At 39.7% G+C, this 23017-nt stretch overlaps 1 protein-coding gene across 1 annotated transcript; it reads left to right on the top strand.

The window, feature by feature from the left end:
- Nucleotides 1-3933: 3933 nt before the first annotated feature.
- On the top strand, nucleotides 3934-22941 carry lifra (LIF receptor subunit alpha a). The gene is made up of 18 exons (XM_026186964.1): nucleotides 3934-4125; nucleotides 12095-12314; nucleotides 12481-12617; nucleotides 12930-13083; nucleotides 13651-13929; nucleotides 14076-14205; nucleotides 15080-15222; nucleotides 15356-15504; nucleotides 15660-15813; nucleotides 16064-16128; nucleotides 16414-16645; nucleotides 16882-17067; nucleotides 18011-18112; nucleotides 18269-18415; nucleotides 18594-18743; nucleotides 18921-19014; nucleotides 19192-19258; nucleotides 19404-22941. The coding sequence occupies exons 2-18, from the start codon at nucleotides 12206-12208 to the stop codon at nucleotides 20091-20093; spliced, it is 2988 nt and encodes a 995-aa protein (XP_026042749.1). The 5' UTR covers nucleotides 3934-4125; nucleotides 12095-12205; the 3' UTR covers nucleotides 20094-22941.
- The last annotated feature ends 76 nt before the right edge of the window (nucleotides 22942-23017 follow it).

Genomic DNA, 23017 nt, shown 5'->3' with positions numbered 1-23017 from the left:
AAAATGACATTAAACATGAGACTTAAGTTTGGCTGCTTTGACAGTTACAGTCTGCACTTTGAGTTGTTGTTTTTTGTGTTTTTTGTTTTGTTTGTAGAAACTGTTCTGTGGTCAACCCACAGAAGGGACACAAAGAGGAACCTGTATTTTAGACCAGTGTACACCGGTAGCTGTGAATCCTCTTGGTCTTGGCAGCCTCAGTGACTCTGCTGAATTCAGTCACAAACGTCTCACCAACACTGCACATATTGTGATGGTAAAAAATAAATATAGAACTTAAATATATAAAAAAATACTTTTGTTTTATGATGTTGTCAAAACACCCTTTCCCCTTAGCGTGTCCAGTGGTGCCAGTTAAGTTGAACACTGTTGCTAATGCCTGGAATGCCACTGTGGTATCACAGAGTAAGTATGAGAGCTATTCCTTCTTGCTTGCCAAGTAGACCTTACCAACCATTAAAAAAATATATCAGTAATTTGTGCACATTTAACTTAACGCAACATAAATGTATTTATAAAAAACACTGAAAAACAACTCACATTGACAAAAGAAGGTTGATTTAAAATGTATTTAGTGAAAGTAATGATTTTATCTTTCTAAACTTTAGGTTGAATGCTTGCAACTGAGTTAAGTGTATTGTTTGGAAGTCTATAGGCAACCTTCTGTAAGCATGAAAGGTCCTCTAATGATGAAAGAGACTTGTTGAAATATAGTTTCCCATATATATTCTGTTTTAAAAATAGATGCAATTTTGTATACTTGTTACTTATAGTTTAAACAATTTTAACAAACACACAACACAGAGAATTTTTAAGCATAAGATGAAGCTAAATGTGGACACACAACAGAGAAAAATAGCTGTGTGCCTTGGTATTACCAGGTTGAACCATCAGGGGAAGTAAGGAGTGAAAGGCAAGAAAGGCAGAGCCACAGTGGCTCAAAGTGGCCTCCAGAAAATGCAGTCACCAAGAGGTGGAATGGCTCAGAGGCAGAGGTCAGCCAGGTCAAAAAATTTAACAGGACGGTCAGATGAACTAGTCTTATTGATTAACGTAGTAGATCCTTTAATCTGCTGTCATGGTGGCATTGAAAACAAGTATATGAACTTGCAGCAATGGAAGGCAATACCATGGCAACCCACTGACACACCTGAAACTACCACTGAAATCAGACAAAGGGAAAGAGCGAGTGAGGGACGGAAAGAACGCCTACTTAGAGGGGAGAGGCTGAATACTTAAGCATTTAAAATGGTGTGGCATTTTTCCAAACAACATCCATTTGTGGTTTCCTAACTGGTGAAAGCAGATAAAGCTAAGTTGTAAATGAATTAGAAGTGCCAGTGATTCATCATCCACAGAAGCTGGAGAAACAGGAGATGGGGAAGAACTTACAGTAAACACTCTATATTCACATTAAAAGCAGTAAACAGAATAAACACTTGCTAAATGTATTTTCAAACTCCAGACTTGGAATTTCGAGAACCACACCCAAGGTTGCCAAACCAATAACCAGGAGATAAACATTTTCCTGCTGTTTCCATAAACCAGCCTGTTCTGTTTAGAACCTTTTGGCAAATTTAACTCCCTGTTACGGCCCTAGCTGGGCCTCCTGATACTGCCCTTGTGTGGGCGTGGTGTTTTTCTCCGCCTCCTCCTCTTCTGCTCCACCCCTCTGTCTCTCTCTTGCTCTTCTCTCTCCCCAGGACACAGCTGCTGCTCATTGGACTCATTTACCACCTGGGTCCAGTCAGCAATCACCTCTCTGAGGTCATATAAGCTGGGGATGAGCTGTGAGCAGGGGGTGGGGTGTCTCTGCTTGGTGTGTAGCCAGCCTGCCTGCCTGCCTGCCTGCCTGCCTGCCTGCCTGCCTGCCTGCCTGCCTGCCTGCCTGCCTGCCTGCCTGCCTGCCTGCCTGCCTGCCTGCCTGCCTGCCTGCCTGCCTGCCTGCCTGCCTGCCTGCCTGCCTGCCTGCCTGCCTGCCTGCCTGCCTGCCTGCCTGCCTGCCTGCCTGCCTGCCTGCCTGCCTGCCTGCCTGCCTGCCTGCCTGCCTGCCTGCCTGCCTGAAGCAGTATAGCTGCTTTACGTGAGTAGTGTGGGCCTTGGCAGCAGTAAAGCCAGCTGCTGTTAGTGACAGGGTGAGCTTGTGGGCCCCTGGAAGTGCCTCCTCGTGGAGTTTTTGTTTGGTTGTTGTGTTCTTTGTTGTTGCAACCTTTTTTTTCCCTTTTTTTGGCATGTTATTGTAATACGGCGTTGCCGGCTCCTTATGTTATGATTATCTACAATAAAGACTGTTATTTACTAAGAACACCTGTCTGTTTTCCTTTCATTCTGTTCTGGACTCATTTGTTACTGGTTCCCTCACTCGCATGCCTAGACCCCTTCGGGGGGGACGTAACACTCCCTTATACAGTAATGTACACATATCAACATCATTAAACATCTGGTAGTCATACTGACTTTGGCAGCAGAGGTTTCCCTGAACTTCATCGACTGTGAGAAGACTGCAAAAGAAAAACCCCCAGAAGTGTCGTGCCACCCACAGCGCCAAGATCTTGACATTATTTTCCAGGTTTTTGTAGAGAACAGACTGAAGAGATTGTTTTTCTACATTCTTAATAATTCTATACCACTGCCTTAAAATACACATTTATTATTACACTTTGCGTGATGATAAATGGATAAAATCAGCATTTCTGTCCATCACTCTGCACAGAACAATAGATTTTCTTTTTTTCCTTTTTTGTATTGAAAATTAAAACTACTTTACAATAGTCTTCAGTCTCTCACTTTAGAACTTTCTAGAATGCATTTGGATTTCGTTACAGTTTTGCTTTTGCTTTTGAATCGTTTGAATGGGATTTATGATTTTCTTTTGTCGGTGGGTCACGCAGGGCGAATCTGAGACTTTTGCCAGCACTAATTCCATGTTGCGTTGGTTGTATGCTTTCGGGTTACCTTTGTCAAGTTTAACAATCACAAAAATCAAAGGTCATTTGTTTTCTGGCGGAAAGACTTTCTTTAAGGATTGCGTCTGGCTTCCTATTTTTAACCAGTCTCTGGTGCTGAGAAGCATGCCCATGCCATGATTCTACCATCACTATCCCTGAAAGGATTCTCATTCTTTATCCATCCCTTATGCTTCTGAGAGCTCTGTCACAGTTGTCTACAGAGAGCTCCTGGGCTTCATACCTTGTCCTGACATCCAGTGTGAATTGTTTGACCTTGCAGGTCTAAAGGTCTCCTTTTTCTAAACTATGTTCAATCAGTCTATTTGGACTAAGCTCTGGTCCAATCTAACAGCTAACTAAAGCAAAGAGAATGAAACAATAAGTGGAAGAATTTTGTTTTAGTACAACATTTAGCTTATTATTTCAAATGACTGAAATTTGTGGAAAAATAAAAGAAATGCTTAAAAAATGTACACTTTAAAAAGAAAAACTCAGTTTTTGGGGGGGTTATATTTCTTTTGTTTAGTCTGGTTTTATATGCTTTTTCTCTCTATTCTTCATTTTTTTTACTTAAAAAATATAAAACACCCAAAAGGGTTGGGCTTTTGATTTTGTATTAAAAAACAACAACAAAAACATTTTCATCAGTTTAAACAAAATGTTTAAAAAGTGTTATATGGATGTCTTTGGAACCACATGACACACGCACAAATTGAAAATAAATAAACAAATCAATTCAATTTGCTGTAAGTTGAAAAAACAGGGATTTCACATAACATCACATCTAAACATCGAAGCTGATTTGTTTTTTTTTTTGTTTGTTTTTTTTTTTGTTTGTTTTTTTTTTTTTGGTGTTTTTTGTACTATCATAGAGTAATTGTTTTCTCAGGTTTGTCCTGCGTGTCCTGAACGCGGCACGACAACGCCCTCTCCCTGTGTGAGCTGCAGGTTACAAGAATCCCATTGGCTAGTCCAGACGTCTACTCGCGGTTCGCTGTATTCCAGTAATCCCAACCCACTCGGGAGTCACTGGGCACGGTCCAACAGCACGGCAGGGACAGGGGCTGGATCGAGAAGATATCGTGGCTCTTTAATTATTTATCACGTCATTAAGGAGCAGGATTAATTGAATATATATCCGAAACATCAACGAAAACCAGTTCTCGTCACATCAGAGGTAATTTCGCTGTTATTTGTGTTCGGACGTCCTGCTAGCGATAGTTCGTTTAGGGCAGCTACTCCAGCTAACAGTGTTTTCCAAATATCGGTGGCCTGTCTGCGTGTGTGTGGTGGGTGGCTTCTAAGTGACTTTACAATGACTGTCGGCTGACTTTATCCCCTGTTATTATCATTAAAACTATTGTTAAGAAGTCAAGGGAAATGAAAAACCGTTCATATTTAGTTACCGTGTAGTTTAATATAATTACAGTGTGTGCGTTTTTAAAGATGCGTTTGCTGTTGCGGTATTCCCCATGCTTCTCACTTGCTAATGCTAATGATGCAAACTGTCCGTCCTGTGATGGTGCAGTTGGGCTGGTCTGTTAAACTGAATCAGCCACAAATTCACATAATAGTTTAAAAACGAATAAATGGATGACGGTTACAGCTTTTGATTGTTTTGCTGTGTATTTGGGACCCACAAATTTGAACTGTGTATGGTGATAATGTATATTTTGTAATTATGGGATTATGGTTTACAGATTGAGAAGTCAGTTTCTTAATCAGGTAGTCAGTGTGTTGCAGTATGGATTGGGCATTTGCCGCCTCTATCTTGTGTCTCTTGGTATAAAACAGGTCCATGTTCATTTTGAAACTAAACTGTGAACAGATAAAAAAACATGCACAGACAGGTAAAGAGATCCCCTATCTGGGAACATACAGCATGTTCTTACAAAACCCTGGGTGGGTATTTTATCATACTCTATCATACCCTACCCAGTAGCTGCTTAATATTACAGGCAACAGTTCCTACCATTTGTAACACCTAAAAGCAGGGATACAGGCAGCGCACAGTTAAGGTGCCAGTGAATCAGCAGGCGATCCTTCTTAAGTGTTAAAGTATCTGCACATGACAAGTGAGGCAAATGATCCCTTGTTGCATCTTATTTATTTATATCTATTTGTTCAAACCTAACAGAAAGCTGTCACCCTGTTATTTTTAACTTCTTCATCTTTTCAGTAGTAGTAATAAGAGTTATCTTCTGTATCCTCTTCGTACATTACTTTTATTAAATTCTGATGGATTTAATAAAAATAGATACATTATTGCATCATGTAGTCTAGTAGTTTTATGACTCAACATGGGACATACAAGCAGCAGACACCATAACAATCTGGAAAAATATGTTTCACCTACCCCTAACTGGGAGGACAATAGGTCCCCTGTTGGTATGTTTGCTTTGCAAATGGTCACTTGGTTGTTTCCGCTAGAAGCTAACCTACTGCTAGTTTGCATAGTTCTCTTTTTGGCTTGCTTGATTTAAGCTGTAGACAGTGTGTGTTTATTTGGCTTAAGTCAGAAGCTAGGAAGCAAAAATGTAAAAACAAATTATATGAAGTGAGCTGTACTCACTTCCAGTTGTTTTTTTAGATTAGCATTTTCATCCATAAAGAACTACAGGGAATAGGGAAGGAAGGAAGGAAATGCCTTGTGGTTGACATCCAAAAGCTACACACACACACACACACACACATACACACACAGAGGACTCAATGTCTTCTTTCCACTGAGGTCAGAGCACCGACAGTTCACACGGACATTCATTTGGTAACTTTCCCTGTTTTCACTTATTCTCCAACAAGCATCCGGTCTTCCCCTCTTCCCATTTAAATGTCGAACATAAGTAGCTGAAGCTTTAGCTCGTGTTTCAAAATGTCACCTCAGCTACATAGAGCCACTCAGTGCTTACTTCTTTGGTCACAGTGGTCACTGTATGACAGAGTAATGGCAGCTTTGCTGAGCGTAGGCTGAGAACAGGCAGACAACTGTTTCCCTGGATTTGGCAAAGGAAAATCTTATCAAAGGTTTTGATTGCCTTTTGTTCAAATAGTATGCATCTGTATGTACATATGAGCAGACATAAAAATGATAAGCTCATGCAATATAGTCCGCTACCTGGGGCAAAATGCTTACTGACAAAACATTGCAGCATATAAAAGGTTTATCAAACAAAGTTACATCTATTTAGGTAGGTGTGGTATTTTTCTAAGCTTTTTGTAATGTTTTGCTTGAGTAGTTGCTTTTTAGCTTAAAGCAGTGGTGGTTTGGTGTAATTTTGGCTTTGGCTCTCATTCATTTTTATTTTCGTCCTGGTCTCAGTTCTAGTGGGAACAACGATCCCTTTATATGATCTTTAAACGTCAGGATGTCTTTTGGTACATTTACAGGAGACAGATTAATAACTGTTACTCTTACTGTGAAAAGCATTTCTCATGTTCTGTTGGTGTGGGGAAAAATATTGTTGGAATCTGGAAACTTGTAACTATAATAGTCTTATTATTACTTTGTGTCATATGAAATAAAAACAAGGTTTAATTATTAACTCCCCTGGGCAAAGGACAAGTGCACTAGCCAAGACGCATACAAACAAACCCTTGGGAGAAAACAAGCACCTAACTTTGCGTCTGTCAGTAACTGTTTGTATTATTTGTGACTTGTGAACTCCCTGAAGCACTAGACATGGGAAATGGGTGTTTGAAGTACACTTGGATATTTTACATGTCTTTCCCCTAAACGTGGCTTTACACAGCTGCACAGTGTGGTGGTGTGGATAGAGGCGCAGGCTCAAATACAATGGCTTGTGTTTCACTGATTGTTCATTTCTTTGGTCCCGCTGTATTAAAAAGCAATGACAGCTCTGCTGACTGCAGGCTGGAACAGACGCAAAGATTGCCTCCACATTTGGCTAAAGAGAATACTATCAGTCACAGGGCCTCATTGCTCTTTCCAGTCTGTATTTGTAAGGTCATTTGTGCAAATGAACAAGGGCAGAAATCACACAACCACAAAGTATCTCCCATTGCCTGAGGCAGATTAAAGTGTAATTCATCATAATATTTATAGACAATAAGAATTTTGTAATATTTTGAGGTGTTTCTGTCCAAGCACAGGTAATTCTGTCTCTGTCTTCTTTTTCAGTTTAGTTTTCAGTTTTTGTTCAGTTTTATTTTGTCTCCTGGCCTTGATTGTAGCATCAATAAGAATCACATAGCAATAACAGTTTATCTTCATACTTTTCTCAGTTCTTGTGTTTTAGTTTGACACTAGAGTTAAAAGAGTCAGTTATGGTGGCCCTGAAAGATCAAACACACTGCAACTTAGAAAAACACCAGCAAATAGAAAATTGCTGCAAAATACACAAAAAAAAGAATGGAAATTAGCCCAAAACATACTAATTCTGCTGTGAGGGAGAAAATGATGCAAGTTAATTTGTGTTTTATTTGCATGGTTTGCTATGACTGTTAGCTTATCTCCCCAAAAACACTTCCTTTGTGTTTTGTGAGGCTTTTTATGAGCTTTTCTATGTTTTTTCTCTTTCTGTTGTGTTTTAATCAGTTCTGTTTTGCTTGCTTTTGCAGCACTTTTCTTTTTTTGTGTGTTTTGCTACGTTGCAGTGCTTTTGACCTATCAAGGCCACTACAGTTAGTAGTATCAGTTAGTAATCGCCAAGTTCTAATAGGTCTCTGTGGACAAACATTTGTCATTTACTATAATCACAGATCACTTACAATCTACAGCTCGTCAGACGCCGCATGTAAATTCCCAGATGGGCTCTCATGTATACATAGATGTACTGATTCTTGCCATGGACATGCCAGTAACTATGTTTATGGCGCAGTCCCTAAAGTACCAGTAACTGGAGTACATCTCTCCTGTACTTTGGATTCTTAGAAATGTTAGCTTCATTTGACAGTCAGTCCTGCCTGTGGTGTTTTGCGTGGGAGTATACCTGGACAATCTTCATGGCTTTTCAGAGCCTCTTTACACAGCTGCATATACAGCCGGGAGCAAACTGTGGTGTGGAAAGAGGTGGCAAGCTTAAAGTCACGGTGTTGTCTTTGAGGTGAGTCTGCGCTTTCCTAAAATAGGGTTACTGCAGGCATACAGATGAGGTTTAGGCTTAGTTTTTAAGTAACAACATCCTTGTGGTTTTTGTTGTTTGTGGTCACATTCATCACTGCTCCAAAGACAAGAGCCAGAGCTCAGCAGAGAGGTATTGATTTGTGTGCTGATGTGCATTTTTAGCTATCAGTTTCTTGGATGAGATTTCCCAGAATGTACAGACACCCCCCCAATGCCCTCACTTCCCATCAGTGCAGCCTGTTTAAAAAGAGAAATTGCTGTTGTTTTTGTCTTGTACCCTGAGGCTCAAAGAATTGTGTTGGGGCTTGTAAAACATTTCAACGTGGTGTGAAAATTTGGAAAAATAATCCTCAAAGAAAGGAGAATGCCCTCTCACGTGGGAAACCACAAAACATGGAATAAAACTGTTGTTTTGGTGCAAGCACAAAAATGTGTAATAGACTGACTCCACTCAGCTGTATTTATATTGAACAGTTCCTCTGAATTTCATGTGAAGTGCACTTTAATGGCAGGAAAAAAACAGAAGATTTTTGAACTGCTATAGCCAGCTCTGCAGAAAGTCCCATTAAATAAATCACATTAATACTGCTGGGTTTAGTGTGCTTTTTGAATGCAGAAGAAGCAGCTGCTTAGAAAGGAAAATGCAATTGCTATGCATGCAGAAAGAGCTAGATCGATGACCGCGAGGTTTATTTATTCACGTGTCATGTCTAAATCACAGCCAACAAACAAACATGAAGATATCTGTAACTACTTTAGGAGTCAAAAGAAAAAAACTGATCTTTAAATCCACTGACTGCTGGTCTACTGTGTAGATTGATGTTTCAGTTAATGACTGCCATAGCCTATAGCTTTAACAAAGAACTGTAGTGTTAAGAAACAAACACAAGGCTTTCAAGATTTGAAGCAGATTATAAATTTGTTCTAATTTATTCCCTCTGCCAGGATAAATAGAATCTTTTTCTTATCTTATGTTGAATCTGTCCTTGACACAAAAGAGTTATGAAATCCAGTAGCTCTCGTACTCTTGTGGTATTTGCAAAGTTTGCAGTGGGCCACGTCATGAATTAATGAAACAGCCATCTAAAAATATATCCGCATGATGCTGCACGGTCATACTCAATGTCACTATGTCTCCAAAAACCTAGAAACTTTTAAAACCGCTCTTAAAACTCACCTCTTTTCATTGGCTTTTAGAAAGGTTTAATTTATTTGTTTTATATATTTTTATTTTATTTTTATCAGCGAGGTGTTATTACGAAATTGTGTTCTATTGTATTTTTATCTGTATTTACTGTACAGCACTTTGGTCAGCCTTGGTTTTTTTTAAATGTGCTCTATAAATAAACTTGACTTGACTTGACTTGACTTGACTATGGAGTACTGATAGGATCACTTATTTGGCAACGAGGCTTAAGGTTTTGGCAGGAATTGTTTGCTCATCTATTTGAAACATGTCACGTTATTGCTGCAAAGGGCTTGGTTGTTTTTCAGAGGCGTGTTTTTGTCAAGCTAAAGAGACGTTTGAGGCCTGCCCCAGCCTGTCTCGAGGGAAACCAGATGAACTGCAAATGTCAGTGATGGTTCAAAACACAAGAACTGAGATTTATATGCGTACACAACCACATGCAGGTTCATCGGGGTTAAGACTCGATTATTCCGTCCCTGTGCACTGCGACACATTTTGTGTTAAATTATCTAACTTTAGAAGAAAATCAGGCACCCAATGTACACCATACATGAGTCACGACTTAAAGTTTATGTTTGCAAGTATTTTTATGTATTTAATCATATTTTAAAGAGGGTGCAAAAAATATTTTTGTTCTCACATGTTGTGAAATGATAAATGCCTGTCTCATTCTTCTTAAGCTGCTTCTGCCAGACAAACTGGCAGTTTTATCTAGCAGAATGAATAAGCTGTTTGCTGTAGAGCTATCTAGAATACCAATTTATGTACTTGCATATTTGATAGCAATCTACAATAAGCTTTGGTCAGTGGGTGGAAAGATTCATGTCTGATTAGCTGAGAAAAAGAAAATCGTCACTCAAAGACAAATTTAGAAGCAGCAGAATGTGTCGTACTCTGCAGCACAGGCCTGTGTCTGCTCTGAGCCTGGTAGAGTGCAATGGGGATGTGAACATCACTCTTGATGACAGCACCGCTGTCAATTTTTCAATAGGGACTAGGAACGCTTGCCAGATCTATTAACAAAGCTGCTAAGTTGGCAACAGTGAAGTCCTGTAAGTTACAGGGAGGTCAGGGGTCAAACTGAAATGTAATGTATTACACAATTTAACAAAAAAATAAAAAAGTAGAATTCAAAATCCCAAAAAGTTGCGGAGTATTTGAGTGCAGCTGTGGTTTACCATAACAGCTGTGAACGATTTGTGTGGTTTTAGAGGGCAGCCAAACAGACGGTGAGCAGGCCGAGGTGGTACAGATTTTTGACTGGCAGTACCTGTGGAAGGAGTTTTGTTGACATTAGAATTGAATACACTCTGACATTCCATTTAGTGAAAATAAATGGTTGGGTTGATATTTCCCTGGAAAAGATAGGTCTGCGTTGTTGTACAAGTTATCTTCAGCTCGATCTACACTGCTGCCAGCTGCCTTTACATGCAAGTGTGTCTACTCAGCTTACATTACTTTCAATTAACCCAAAGTCCTGGTAGGAATAGTTAAATGTGCTCATCTATCATAGACTATATATAAAAGTTGGACATAGGTTGGAGGTCTGTCTGTTTGTATAGAGATGAATGGAAAAATGACCCGTTGGCTCATTTTATCCATGATCTCAGTAAATACCTCCCCAGTGGTTTTATAGTCTCAGCCCGTAGTTTAAAGTTTTATTTAATACAACCTAAAGATCATTTATTAAATTGTTAGAATAAAAAAGGGGATAAAGTAGGGCGTACTTTAGGGTGGACCTGCTTTCTGATTCATAACTCACTTTGTGTGAGCACACATTGGCCCACAGTGGCTAAGTCGTAATGCCCACAAAGCTCAGCTCAAAGCCTCAAGACAGGACTAACTGGTAATGTTGCCATAGCTACATCAATCTTTTATATTGCACAATGATTTTAGTCAGTGGCTTTAATCTGTAGGGTCAAGCAATGCAAGATTATATGTAGAGCACCTGTTAAATGCACAAAAAGTTCCAGCTGCATGGCATACATGTTCTTGTCTTGTCTGACCCACAGCTGTGGGGCTGTATGGTGCTGTGGATAACGTGTGCAAAAGATCCTCATTTCGAAACCGGGAGGAGACACAGAGTCAGCCTTGGGGCGTTCAAAGCTAGTGTACTGGTAGTGCCGGTTCCAAGCCTGGGTAAGTGGGAGGTTTGTGTCAGGAAGGGCGTCAGGCATAAAGTCTGTGCCAAATCAAACATGCAGATACGTCCGGCAGCCAAAAGAACCTGCAATGCTGGTGCCACAGTTGTCTTTGTATCCAGTTTGTCTGTATCTTTCTGATTGTTCATAAGTCCGGTTGATAGGAGCAGTGTTAAATCAAAACCCTCCAAAACGGCTTAGAAAAAATAAAAAACTAGGACCTTTAAGAGGAGGACAAGTACAGGATAATCCAAATACCAGGAACAGGAGGATTTTCATAACCAGTGTGTGTGATGTGTGTGCTTAAACAGCTGCCACGGCGAAGTTTTTGGGTTTTTTTTTTTTTTTTTTTTTCTCCTTACGGTTGACTTTTCTTGGCAGTTGTACATCTGGCTTTGGCAAGAAGTAACATAAGAATGGCAGCTTGCAGTGAGGTATTGCAAAAATTGAAGTCAGTTCAACACATTGGTCCCCAGGGAACCCAGCAGTGTCAGAAACAAACCTAAAGAACATTTCTTAAAAACACTGCGTGCCAGAATATTTTCATGGAAAAAACATTATGTTTACATGACTTCAACCCGGACAGCTTCACAGTGTCCCCAAGTAACTCTCGGTCATTAGCATTATTTTTTTTCACAGCCAGGCTGTTATTTTCTTTTTTTAATAATATCTATGTTTTAACATGATACATTTATCGTTGTTTTGAACTCTGTCCTTCTGGGTTTTTCCACAGGCCTTCCTCTGTATAGGTTTTGCCTCTCAGGATGTTTTAACACGGTAGTGTAGTGAAGAGGACCATCACTTCATCAGGATCTGTAAGCGGACGCTTGGCCAGTAGATAAAAATGGCTCACTTAAGTCTTACTCCCACCTCAAAGCTTATTAGCAGTGGCTTTGTCTGGCTCCTGTGGATTGTCCTGGGGTTTTCGACTTCACACACTCATGCAGATACTGGTAAGAACTGAAACACGTGAAGGAAACCTTAACTTTAATAAATCGGATATTCTGCTCTGCTGAACTCATCTAATGTTGAAGGTTTCTTTAATTCTAAGAAGCCATTTAGAGTTAAACTGTGTGTCCTATAATCACTAAACCCTGATGGGATTTTTTTTCCCCCCAGGCCTTACAGTACCTCAGCGGGTGACGCTGTCTCCTAACTGGTACACACAGGAACTCTCCATATCCTGGTTGGGAGGAGGCGCGACGACCTTTGAACTCATCATTCTAAGAACTGAATTCAATGAAACTGTCTTCTATGTAAGAGCACTTCATTTTCTACGAACTTGTTTTGTCATGGAATTTTAAAGCAATTGTAGTAATTATGAGTGTAGGAAGATTTGCTGTACTGGTAACATTGTTTTGAAAATCATCTTTGGTATTTGTATAGTATTTTTTTTTTTTTCAAAAGGGAATCGTCATCTTGTGCTGCATATTTTCCTGTAGTGATTGCTTTGATTTTACGTGAACTTTAGGTTTTGTGTGCACTAAGTAGGTGATTTCTTCTCTATGACGGTCGCAATATTTCACCAGTTACTTGTTTGAACTGTGCATTCTGTGTATGTTCTGTAGGAGACAGTCTCTCCGACAGTGAATAAGGTGAGTGGTCTGCACCAGTGGACGTGGACTTCAGTTAACCCCCTGGAGTGTACCTCCCTGTCAGTCAAAATCCGCTCAAGAGATGGGCACACTACAAGTGAATGGAGTCAGACTGAGACACTTCAAGGTCAGTGGCACGGATGTATATTATAGACCATCAGTAATTAGTTAAAACCTAAGTAATATTAATAATAATAATAATAATAATAATAATAATAATAATAATACATTTTATTTAAATAGCGCCTTTCAAAGCACCCAAGGACACTGTACAACAGATAAAAACTGGAAATATACACAATGATAAAAATAGAAGATAAAAGTTAAAACATACAGAAATTTAAGAATAGGCAATTTTAAACAGATGAGTTTTGAGGGTGGACTTAAAAAGAGAGAATGAACTAATATTTCTGAGGTCCGGGGGTAGGGAATTCCAAAGTCGAGGGGCAGAGCAGCTAAAGGCCCTCCCTCCCATTGTGATCAGACGAGCAGAGGGAACAGAGAGAGAAAGAGAAGATGAAGATCTAAGTACCCAGTTAGTATCCTGTTGGCATGTTCTCATTAAGGCCTCATTCTTTTAAAATGTATACCTCCTAAAATATTTGCCTTGTGCATATCAGTGTCTTTTTACACCTTACTACTCTCTTAACTCAATTTTTTTTTTTATTCTTTCTCGATCTGTTTTCTATTTCAGGAAATGATCACCCCAATAGTGAGCAGAGAGTTAAGGTATTTCCCCAGGACAAAGTTTTACCTGTGGGGGCCAACATCACCTTCTGTTGCATTTTGGATGAAGGGCTGGTCTTAGATAAGCTAAAGTACGACGGGAACACCACGAGCGTGACACGACTGAGCAGGCGGACCTATTCCACTACAGTGTTTAATCTGGTGGCCTCTCGCCAGTCAGGGAGCAACATGCTTTGTTTGCCAGAAGACAAGGAAAAACTGTATGGAGCCGTTGTGTTTGTTGGATGTAAGATAAACACGTTTGAAATATGTTTAGATCTAATCTGGGTTAATGTTTTGGGCATGGCAGAAAAATACATTCATTTATATCTTTTAATATTTACGACTCTAAAAATGTGACTGAGATTTTTTTTTTTTTGCCCACATCCCCAGATCCACCACTGCCCATTGATTTTAAATGTGAGACTCATGACTTAAGATCAGCTGTGTGCCAGTGGGGTAAAGGACGAGACACTCACTTGTATGGCAGTCAACGAGGAACTCGCTACTTTGTGAACAACAGGTACGCAGTCTCACTCACAAAAGGGAACAGTAGAACTGTACAATCACTCATTCACAGAAAACATCTGCAGGTTCTAGAATACATGGACATTACAGGGAACCTTTACCTGTATTTTTCAAACAATCCTACATCCGTCCAAACCTGTCCAAACCGCATGTTGGATGTTTCTTTTTTGCCACCTAAAGCTTTTTATCCAGTGTGAGCACAAAAATGATTTGTCCAGTAGGTCACAGAAGCAAAAGGGTCCAACTGCAGTGCCTTAAACCTCTCTCCTCAGGCAAGAATAACATATATAAAATGTACACGTGTGCTGCTCATCAACTGGCATTACCTGCATGATTATAGGCAGAACTTTTTCAGTGAAGAGCTGCGATGATGCTCTCCACAGTACCGTGCCAGCAGTTTTCTTCCAGATAAAAATGCTATGAACCCAGGATGGAAAGAAAACAGAAGATTGTTTTACAAAATTAGATGTGAAAGCCCTTTCAGCTTTTATGTCCAAGACTTTGCTTTTAGCCATCATCGGGTCACACTTAGTTTGTATTTGAACAATGTGTTTATATTATTTATGACAGTTCCTCTGCCTTTCTCTAAAAATCCTTTTTTTTGTACGGAAAAAAAAACTACTGGGAGAGGAAGACGAGAAATATAAAACACTTAGGCAAAGAGACCACTTGCCTCTGTGAGTCCATGTGATAGCAGATTGGCACACTTCCAAGCCTTTTACAGGAATAGCTTGAACGCTGGCCAAAATGTTTTTCATTCTGTGCCTTTTCTATATGTTAGAAAGACAATTTGAAGTGATTACATTTTATTGTGAATTGCTATACTTACAGCAAATCTAATTTTTTGTGCCTTTTTTTTTTTTTTTTAGGGACTGCAGTGAGGTCAACCAAGATGTGGGACAGAAAGAAGCAACCTGTACTTTAGACACATGGGAGGGTAACTGGACACTGGTAGCTAAGAATCTTCTCGGTCAGTACAGCCTCACGGACACTGCTGAACTCAGTCACAGAGGTAGGTGGCTCAACCTTAGCTTCTCTCCATCACTGCACATACTCTTCTGGTAAAACAGACATATAGAAATCAAAAATATATAAAAAATACTTTTTTCCTTTTCTGATGTTGTTGAATCTTTCTTCCTCCTCAGTGTGTCCAGTGGCGCCAGATCTGCTGAGCGTCGTTGCCGATGCCTGGAATGCCTCTTTGTCGTGGCATTGGAAGTACGACAGTTATTCTTCCTTGGCACTTGTCTGCCAGGTTGAGATCACCGCAACAGAGGACGAAAAACTAATAAAGGTGAGAAGTCTGCGCTTGTGTATGTTGTGCAATATGTCAGACATCATCACTTTGATTCTTCTAGGACTGCATCCTACCACATTGCCCTCAAGAAATGCGAGGTCATGTAGGATGTTCTCTCATTCGTGCTTATAAAATCGAATGTCTGTTTCCAGCGTGTTTTCTCTGGTGTGGGTCTGAGGTCTGTGTTTCTGTCGGACCTGTATCCTGATGAGCACTACAGTGTTAAAGTCCGCTGCGGTGCCCAGCAGAATTTCTGGAAGTGGGGAAACTGGAGCAAACTGTCTTCCTTCAAAACTAAAACCTATGGTAAATTATTTATTTGTGGTGTTGCTTATTTTGGCAGAATTAGGGATGCAAGTGTTTATTATTTCCTAATTTTATCAATCAGTAATTTTTTAGTGATTAATTGTTGGGTGTCTGCCTGAATTAATTCAACTTTAAGGAAATCTAGGAAGTAAATTTGTTGCTAAATACTGGATATTTGAAGTCCTCATTTCTATAGGACTAGAGTCTCTGAAATGTAACATAACGTTTGTATGTTTTTGACTTTTCTCAGTTCCCGATACCCCAGATGCTTGGATATGGTTGAACACAGATAACACCGGGAAGGTTATTTGGAAGGTAATGTGTCTTTTTTTTTTTGTTTTTTTTTTCATCTTTGACTTGAGCTGTTTTAGATTTACATGGTCATTATAGACAATTTGCTTTATGCATGTATAATTGGAAAGAGCACAGATTCATCATGTTGACTACAGCTATAATGCACAGACAAGTAACATGTGCATTTTCATTCGTTATCCTGTTTCGTTTTACCACTTTGACACAGGTCACTGTTTAACGTACCATGAAATGTACCCCAATAAGAAGAAAGCGATTTAATATAATTTCTTTCCTGATCTCCTTTAGCCTCTAACACGAAGACAGAGCCACGGTAAACTGACACAATATGAAGTTTTCCTTTGGAGTCCTGAAGAAAATCGAGCACTTGCGCCGGCTGTAACCTTGCCACCGAATAATTGGTCCATGCCAGTCAACCTCACAGAAATCGCTTTCTTCAGCAATAACGGCAGCGTCGTAGCAAAAGTAACTGCAAGGAATGATGCGGGATCTTCTCCACCTGCAAGAGTACATTTGACAAGTATGTGAAAGTGGAGGGAGAGTGTGTGTGTGAGATGTTTATCTTATATTTCAACAGCACACTTGACCTAATGTGACATTGCTGGCAGCTTCTAAGGAGAACTTTCTGGTGTTTTAGCGTCTGCTTTCACTCGTATAACATGCGTCGTTGTTGAAACCCTAAAGTAGCACTCTGTTGTGTAGAAACAGTGAATAGATGTGGCTTCTACATTGCTAAGCTTGTTTTCATCCTTCCAGGTGTGGAACCCCTTGCTGCGCCCAGGATAGTTTATACAGACCAAGGTTTTCCCCTGTTCTGGGAAAACAATGCCAATGCCACCTGTGGATATGTGGTAGAGTGGCTTGATGCCTTCTGCCCACAAGACTGCCCTGTAGAGTGGATTAAGTTGCCTGCTGGAACCACTAATGTTTCCATTGAGTCAGGTATGCAACAACTGTCAGCCTGTGAAAACGGAGCATTGATTTCAGTGGATTTTAGCACTGTGCTGTATGTGTTTTGATTGTTGGTACAAACTTTGTTGTCTTTCTGTTAGTATTATTCTTGACTGTGTATAGTAATTTCAGGTCTTTTCAGACACGGAATAGATAATATTGCTGTTTTCTAGTTTTCAGAGATGAGCCATTTTTATACTAACGTTCCTCATAGCTCCATTCAAAACAGCCAACAGCATTGATAGGAGGCAAAATTACTGACAGTATTACTACAGTGTTACTACAGTATTATGTGTTGTATTATTATGTGTTGGCAATTATTAAAATCTAACTGTATGTAATTGCTCACCTGATTGAAGTGAATTACACATCAAGTGTTTGCTTGCAATCAATCTTGTCTCTGTGTCTCTTGCAGGATAATTTGTTAAACTTACTGCTCTTGTGCTAGATACACAACTCTCAAACTTTGTTACTGATGGATTCGGGAAGCTGCAACTATGTGATGAATTGTTAACTTGCTAATCTGACCTGTCACTGGTACTGTGACTGAAAGCATGTATCTCGTGGCAAAGGTTTGTTTAGGCATTCTCCAAAACACTGATATGTTTTAATGAGCTGGGAAACTCAAGATGTTGGAGGGACACCCGTGCAGTTGCAGTCTTGTGACTGCAAGTAGTCACTCTTGTGCTAAAAATGTTTGCGTAAAATGTGCTTGGCTCGAGGTTTATGGAAAAGTGGTCAGAGCGTGCATTCTGATATGGAGAGGTCACATTCAGATTAACAGGAGAGAGTATGCGTCAGAAAGAGGTTTAAGATATTAAGATGATTTTCAGCTTACAACAACCTCAGTGACCTCAAATAACTCCACTGAAAAGGGCTGTCGAATTTTAAATTGTGTTGCATAACGCACAATAATCTGTTTCTCTGTCATCAGCTACGTTCCAGCCAGGTGTGAGATACAACTTGTCCTTGTACAGCTGCTCCTCAGATGCCAGGGAACTGTTGAAGCGCTGGCAGGGATACACGCAGGAGCTGGGTAGGGATACCGCTGCACACTGAAAGCTTATCTTTAAAAAACAAACAAACAAGCAAATAAACAAAAAAAATGGCGCTGTGTGTTTTAATCGCGGACAACTTTTCTCCTTCTCGCCATGCTCCTCCAACCTTTTCCCACCTTTTGTGGTTTCCACAGTCCCTTCTGTTGCTTTGACTCTGTCAGCCAGTCAGCAGAACGCTGATATTCTTCTCACCTGGAAAGAGATTCCACTGGTGAACAGAAGAGGCTTCCTCCTGGGCTACAATATTTACAACAGCACTGGTTACCAGTTCAAACTACTAGGTATATTTATGATTCTCCTCCTGTTTAACCAATAAAACTGTTACAGTACGATACTTTAAAAGGACAAAGATCATGAATAATTATGATTTTGCAGTTCATCACAATGTGTGCATTTTGCTTCTGGTTAATACTTTTCTTCTTCTTTTCTCTCCTTACTCGTTCATTACCCTTTGAACAGAGAATGTGTCTGATCCAGAAACGATGAGCTACACAGCAAAGGATTTCGCAAAGGGTTTCATTAAGGGGACCTTCAAATTTACTGTCAAGGCCTACACTGCAGCAGGGGAGAACACAGGCACCACTGCCACTGTAACAATAGAGCCCTACAGTACGTAAATATCTAGTTTTATTTATTATGTCAGTCTGTCAGCATTATTAAAGATTCTCATGTATGATGCATGCATCTATGTGTGTATGTATATATGTATCGATAGCGTAATTTGTACTTAGATGTAGGTAAATTGGTAGTGTAGCATTTCTAATACTCTTTGTCCTATCCTGACAGCTGATTGGCTCATCTTGGAGATCTTGACTTCTTTGGGGCTTGTAACTTTATTACTGGCCATCGTCACTTTCACTTGCTACAAGAAAAGGAAGTGGTAAGACTGTTGTGCTGCTATTTTTGCTAGTCTTTCTCTCTTGTTTGCATGTATGCAAGAGATGATTTTATAATTCAAGGCAGCAATGCAGAGCATCTTTTTTTTTTTAATTTTTTTTTATTATTATTCAGGCACTTGATATTCTAAATGTTAAAATTAAAATTCTGCTCCTACCAGGGTAAAGAAGGCATTCTATCCAGATATTCCAGAGCCCAAGCTTCCCAGTGATTGGCCCAGGACACGGGTACAGTATTAGCTTAATCCAGTATGATCCTTAGAAACTTCCTTGTGCTTCCTTTGTGATTACAAAAGCTCATTCCCTGTTTTTTATGTGTTATTTTTTTATGCTGTCTTGTGAAACTATATTTAACTGACTCTGTCTCTTTCAGGGTCCATTGGACGTGAAGCCATCTCCCCACAGCATGGTGTGTGTTGTAGAAACACCTGAGTATGATTGTATTAAAGATATGCTTGTTGCCATTCCTGAGGAAGATGAGGATGATGCAGGGCAGGGAATAGGAGATGAGTCAGTTGACACAGATGAACCAACGTCATTACGCTACTATAACCAAATGGTAGATGAGCGTCCCATAAGGCCACGTTTCCCAGACTCGTCTGCTTCTTCTATATCGTCTATGAGTTCAGCTCACACCGATGTGACATACACAGGGATCCAGACCTCAGGGTCTTCTTTGGTCCTCCAGCTGGATCCACAGGGTTCTTCCGAGTGCCATCAACCCCAGCTTGATCGGTTGGTCAGCTATGGAGGAGGAGGCTATCGACCTCAGATGCAACCTAGAGCCCCAAGTGATGACATGGATCTGCCTTCACCCGAGTCTTTCCTAGAGCCACAGGCTGCCTGTTCTGGCGGCTACAAGCCCCAGGGCTCCTGGCAGTTGGACTCCCCCGTGGATGCTGCAGAAATGGGCAGCCTGGCACCTTCACTGGGATCCCCTACCTCTGTTGCTTCCACTCAATTCCTTCTCCCGGATGGAGAGGAGAATACAGGGGAGAAACGACAGCTGTCGTCTTCAGCAGCATCCTGGCTCACAAACCTGCTGTCATCAACAAAACCATGAGATCATCTCTCTCTCAGTACTAGTCGCCAGGTCAGGGGGTTTAATGTGAAACTATTTTCATCATTACTGTTACCAGTGTCATGTATCGCAAGGCTAAGCCACATAGTCTAGCTAAGTATCCCTTCTGATGTAGCACTACATGATTGTTGCATTTCGACAGCAGCAGTTAATAAGTCATTTTCTGACGTTTATGCTAAACACGTAGAAATGTGTCTTGTTATTTTCTCGTCCTTGGATTATGAATATAAATCTGTATATTTATAAATCAAAACATTTCTATCATGGCAGCAAAACTCCTCAAATGATTTGTTCATACCTCTCCTCTTTCTACCATACTATATATGCACCCTCTGGAGACCCGGTGTCTGATCTGTGACTTTGTGTGATGGGCATTTCCAAATGGCATTTCCTGTGTTTAGTGTGCTTACCTTTCTTTCTTCCTTTCTTTCTTTTGGTGATGTAAGCTTTACTCACTTCTCACTACAGAGAAAAACTGAATGCAGCACAGCTTCAAACTTTATAATGGCACCTGAAAATACTTTATAAGTACCTTTTAGGAAAGGAGCAGTTTTAATTGTTCATGTCTTCTGCTGTTCCACCATTGGTTTAATCTTACCTGCTTTGAGACAGCTACAGGACTGAAGCTCAAGTCCTCTCACATGTGATTTACAGTTCACAAATAACTGTTGAAACAGGGAGATATCAGTGGAACTATGCACTTATTGATGAGAATCATCTTTAGTTTACACAGATGTGGGTGTGGTGCTTTGTATTATGGTCTGGAAATATATGGGTGATAAACCCATCGGATATACACTGTTATAAGCTAAAAACATGAATACAAAGTGATGTATTATAATGAACAAACACACGAATATGTAATGTTTTCTTGCCTTCTGTTTTGCCTTCATTACTAGTAGAGTTTTTTGTTGTTGTTTTTTTTTTTGGGGGGGGGGTTTGCCGCGAAACGGATTTCACGGTCAGGCTGATACTTGTATTATCCTCCGAGATGATGATTGATATTATACATTTTCAACTGATGCGAGTTAGTTGGGTGGGTAATCAACGTTTTCAAAATTCAACGCTTCCAATGCTTTGCACCATCAAATTTCACACATTGCCTTATTACTCATAAATGTTGCTGTTAACAATGTCTTACGCTAGTGTGATTCAGAATTGACTGAAAGTGCACTGTATTTCAGTATCTGGATCCCACCCACACTTTAGTTTAATGTACAGGAGATGTCATTTGTCATCAGTTTTAGTGAGTGCTATGGCTTCTCGGTGTGTCGGTGTGGATTGCGAAGATTTCTTTGGTTTCTTTAGAGAGTTCTGCACAAGAACTTAATATCATTTTGGTAGGCTGTGTTTATGTGTTTACTGTCTTTTGGTCTGCAGTACATTTAAACAAATGTTTTATAATAATATATATATATGCCGCCTTTTAAATTCTATGGTTAGATAAAGGGACCAAAGGAGAGAAATGATAGATAATGACTAGAAATGCTCATTGAATACAAATGAGTATAGAAAGCTTATAATTTGACACAATAAGCAAGATGTATTGTTTTCTTTTCTTCTTTTAGAGTCAGGCCAGGGCTTGCCCGCACGGCAGATGTGGTCTGTTGTTTCTCAGTGCCTCCAGCCAACAAGCTTTAAGCAAACCTACTGTGACGTGAATCATGACGTAAACGAACTTTAACTCTGTCTTCACAGACGAACTGATAACAGGCAGGCAGTCAGTCCTCTTTGACTACTGAGAAAATTGTATCCCCCCTTTCTTTCTCTCAGAAAACTGCTCTGAATTTTGATTTATGAGGCGACAGCTTGCATCAGTACTGAATAAGCCACTTTCAGTATAGGAGATCATAATCTTCCAAGATTATTTTAAAGAGGGGATGTAACTGAGTATTTAAACATGGCTGCATATTCTGTTCCTTTGAAGCTTGCTTTTTTTTTTTTTTTTAAACAAGCAGTGCTTCGAAGGTTATAAGTTACAGGATTTATGTTGATTTTGATCAACAGACTGGCACCTTTTTATTGTCCTGGAAATCTTATTATTAATGCAACAAACTGTACATAAGTGTGATTTTCTGTTTTCCCCTTACTTTCTTGCAATACAAAATCTCCTGATGTTTTATATAAAATGGCATTATATTCCCTCTACTATTTAGTTAATGAGAGGAAAATTCAAACAGAGTCAGATTTGAAATATATATTTGTTGTATATAAAGTGAATAAGAATTGTGATCCTGTTTTGTTTTGTTTTTAGCTTACTCCGCTTTGCATTGCTATCTTTCCATAGGAGATTCGCTTTGCCAGACAAAGTGTATGTAAGGCTAGAGATCTCTTCATTGCAGCTGCAGACGAGCAATTTTTCTTTAAAGTTTCCGCTGTTTTCTGAGGTTCATCTTCATTTTTAATGAGTGTTTACACTGTAGAATTTTTGAATATGTGCTTTGTATACCAGTGTAAACTTGCTGCTTTACACATCTTCCTCGTTGGCCTCGGATGTCTTTGTGAAATTGATGCATGCTATCTAAAATATCACAACAAAACAGTGGCTTGTAAACTTCTCGTTTATGTTGCCATATGGCTTGGAAACTAACACTTAGTGTTCTGCATGACAACAGGACTGAAAGTATTGTGCATTTAAAAAAAAAAAGTACCTTATTTCAGGAAATTGTTCTTAAATTCGTGATATCTAGCAGATTATTTTATCCGTTCATTTTATTGAATGAAAACACTACATTTTGTCCGAGTGGAAAAAATAAATGTTAACACTACTAACACAAAATGGTATACTATTTGTTTCAATGCAATAAAATGACTTGTCTGGCTGTTAGTTTGTCGGCGTGGTTCTTTTTTTCCATATTTTTTTTAATAAACATTTTAACCATAATCAACGTGCCCAGTGTGCTATT

Source organism: Astatotilapia calliptera, chromosome 12, assembly GCF_900246225.1.
Source record: "Astatotilapia calliptera chromosome 12, fAstCal1.2, whole genome shotgun sequence".
Lineage (NCBI taxonomy): Eukaryota > Metazoa > Chordata > Actinopteri > Cichliformes > Cichlidae > Astatotilapia > Astatotilapia calliptera.
This window is presented reverse-complemented; position numbering and strand designations above follow the sequence as displayed.

Coding starts and splice junctions, on each gene's coding strand:
- lifra (XM_026186964.1), top strand. CDS start 12,206: ATGGCTCACTTAAGTCTTACTCCCACCTCAAAGCTTATTAGCAGTGGC. Junction 15,814..16,063: donor CTTCAAAACTAAAACCTATG/GTAAATTATTTA, acceptor GACTTTTCTCAG/TTCCCGATACCCCAGATGCT. Junction 19,259..19,403: donor GTGATTGGCCCAGGACACGG/GTACAGTATTAG, acceptor TGTCTCTTTCAG/GGTCCATTGGACGTGAAGCC.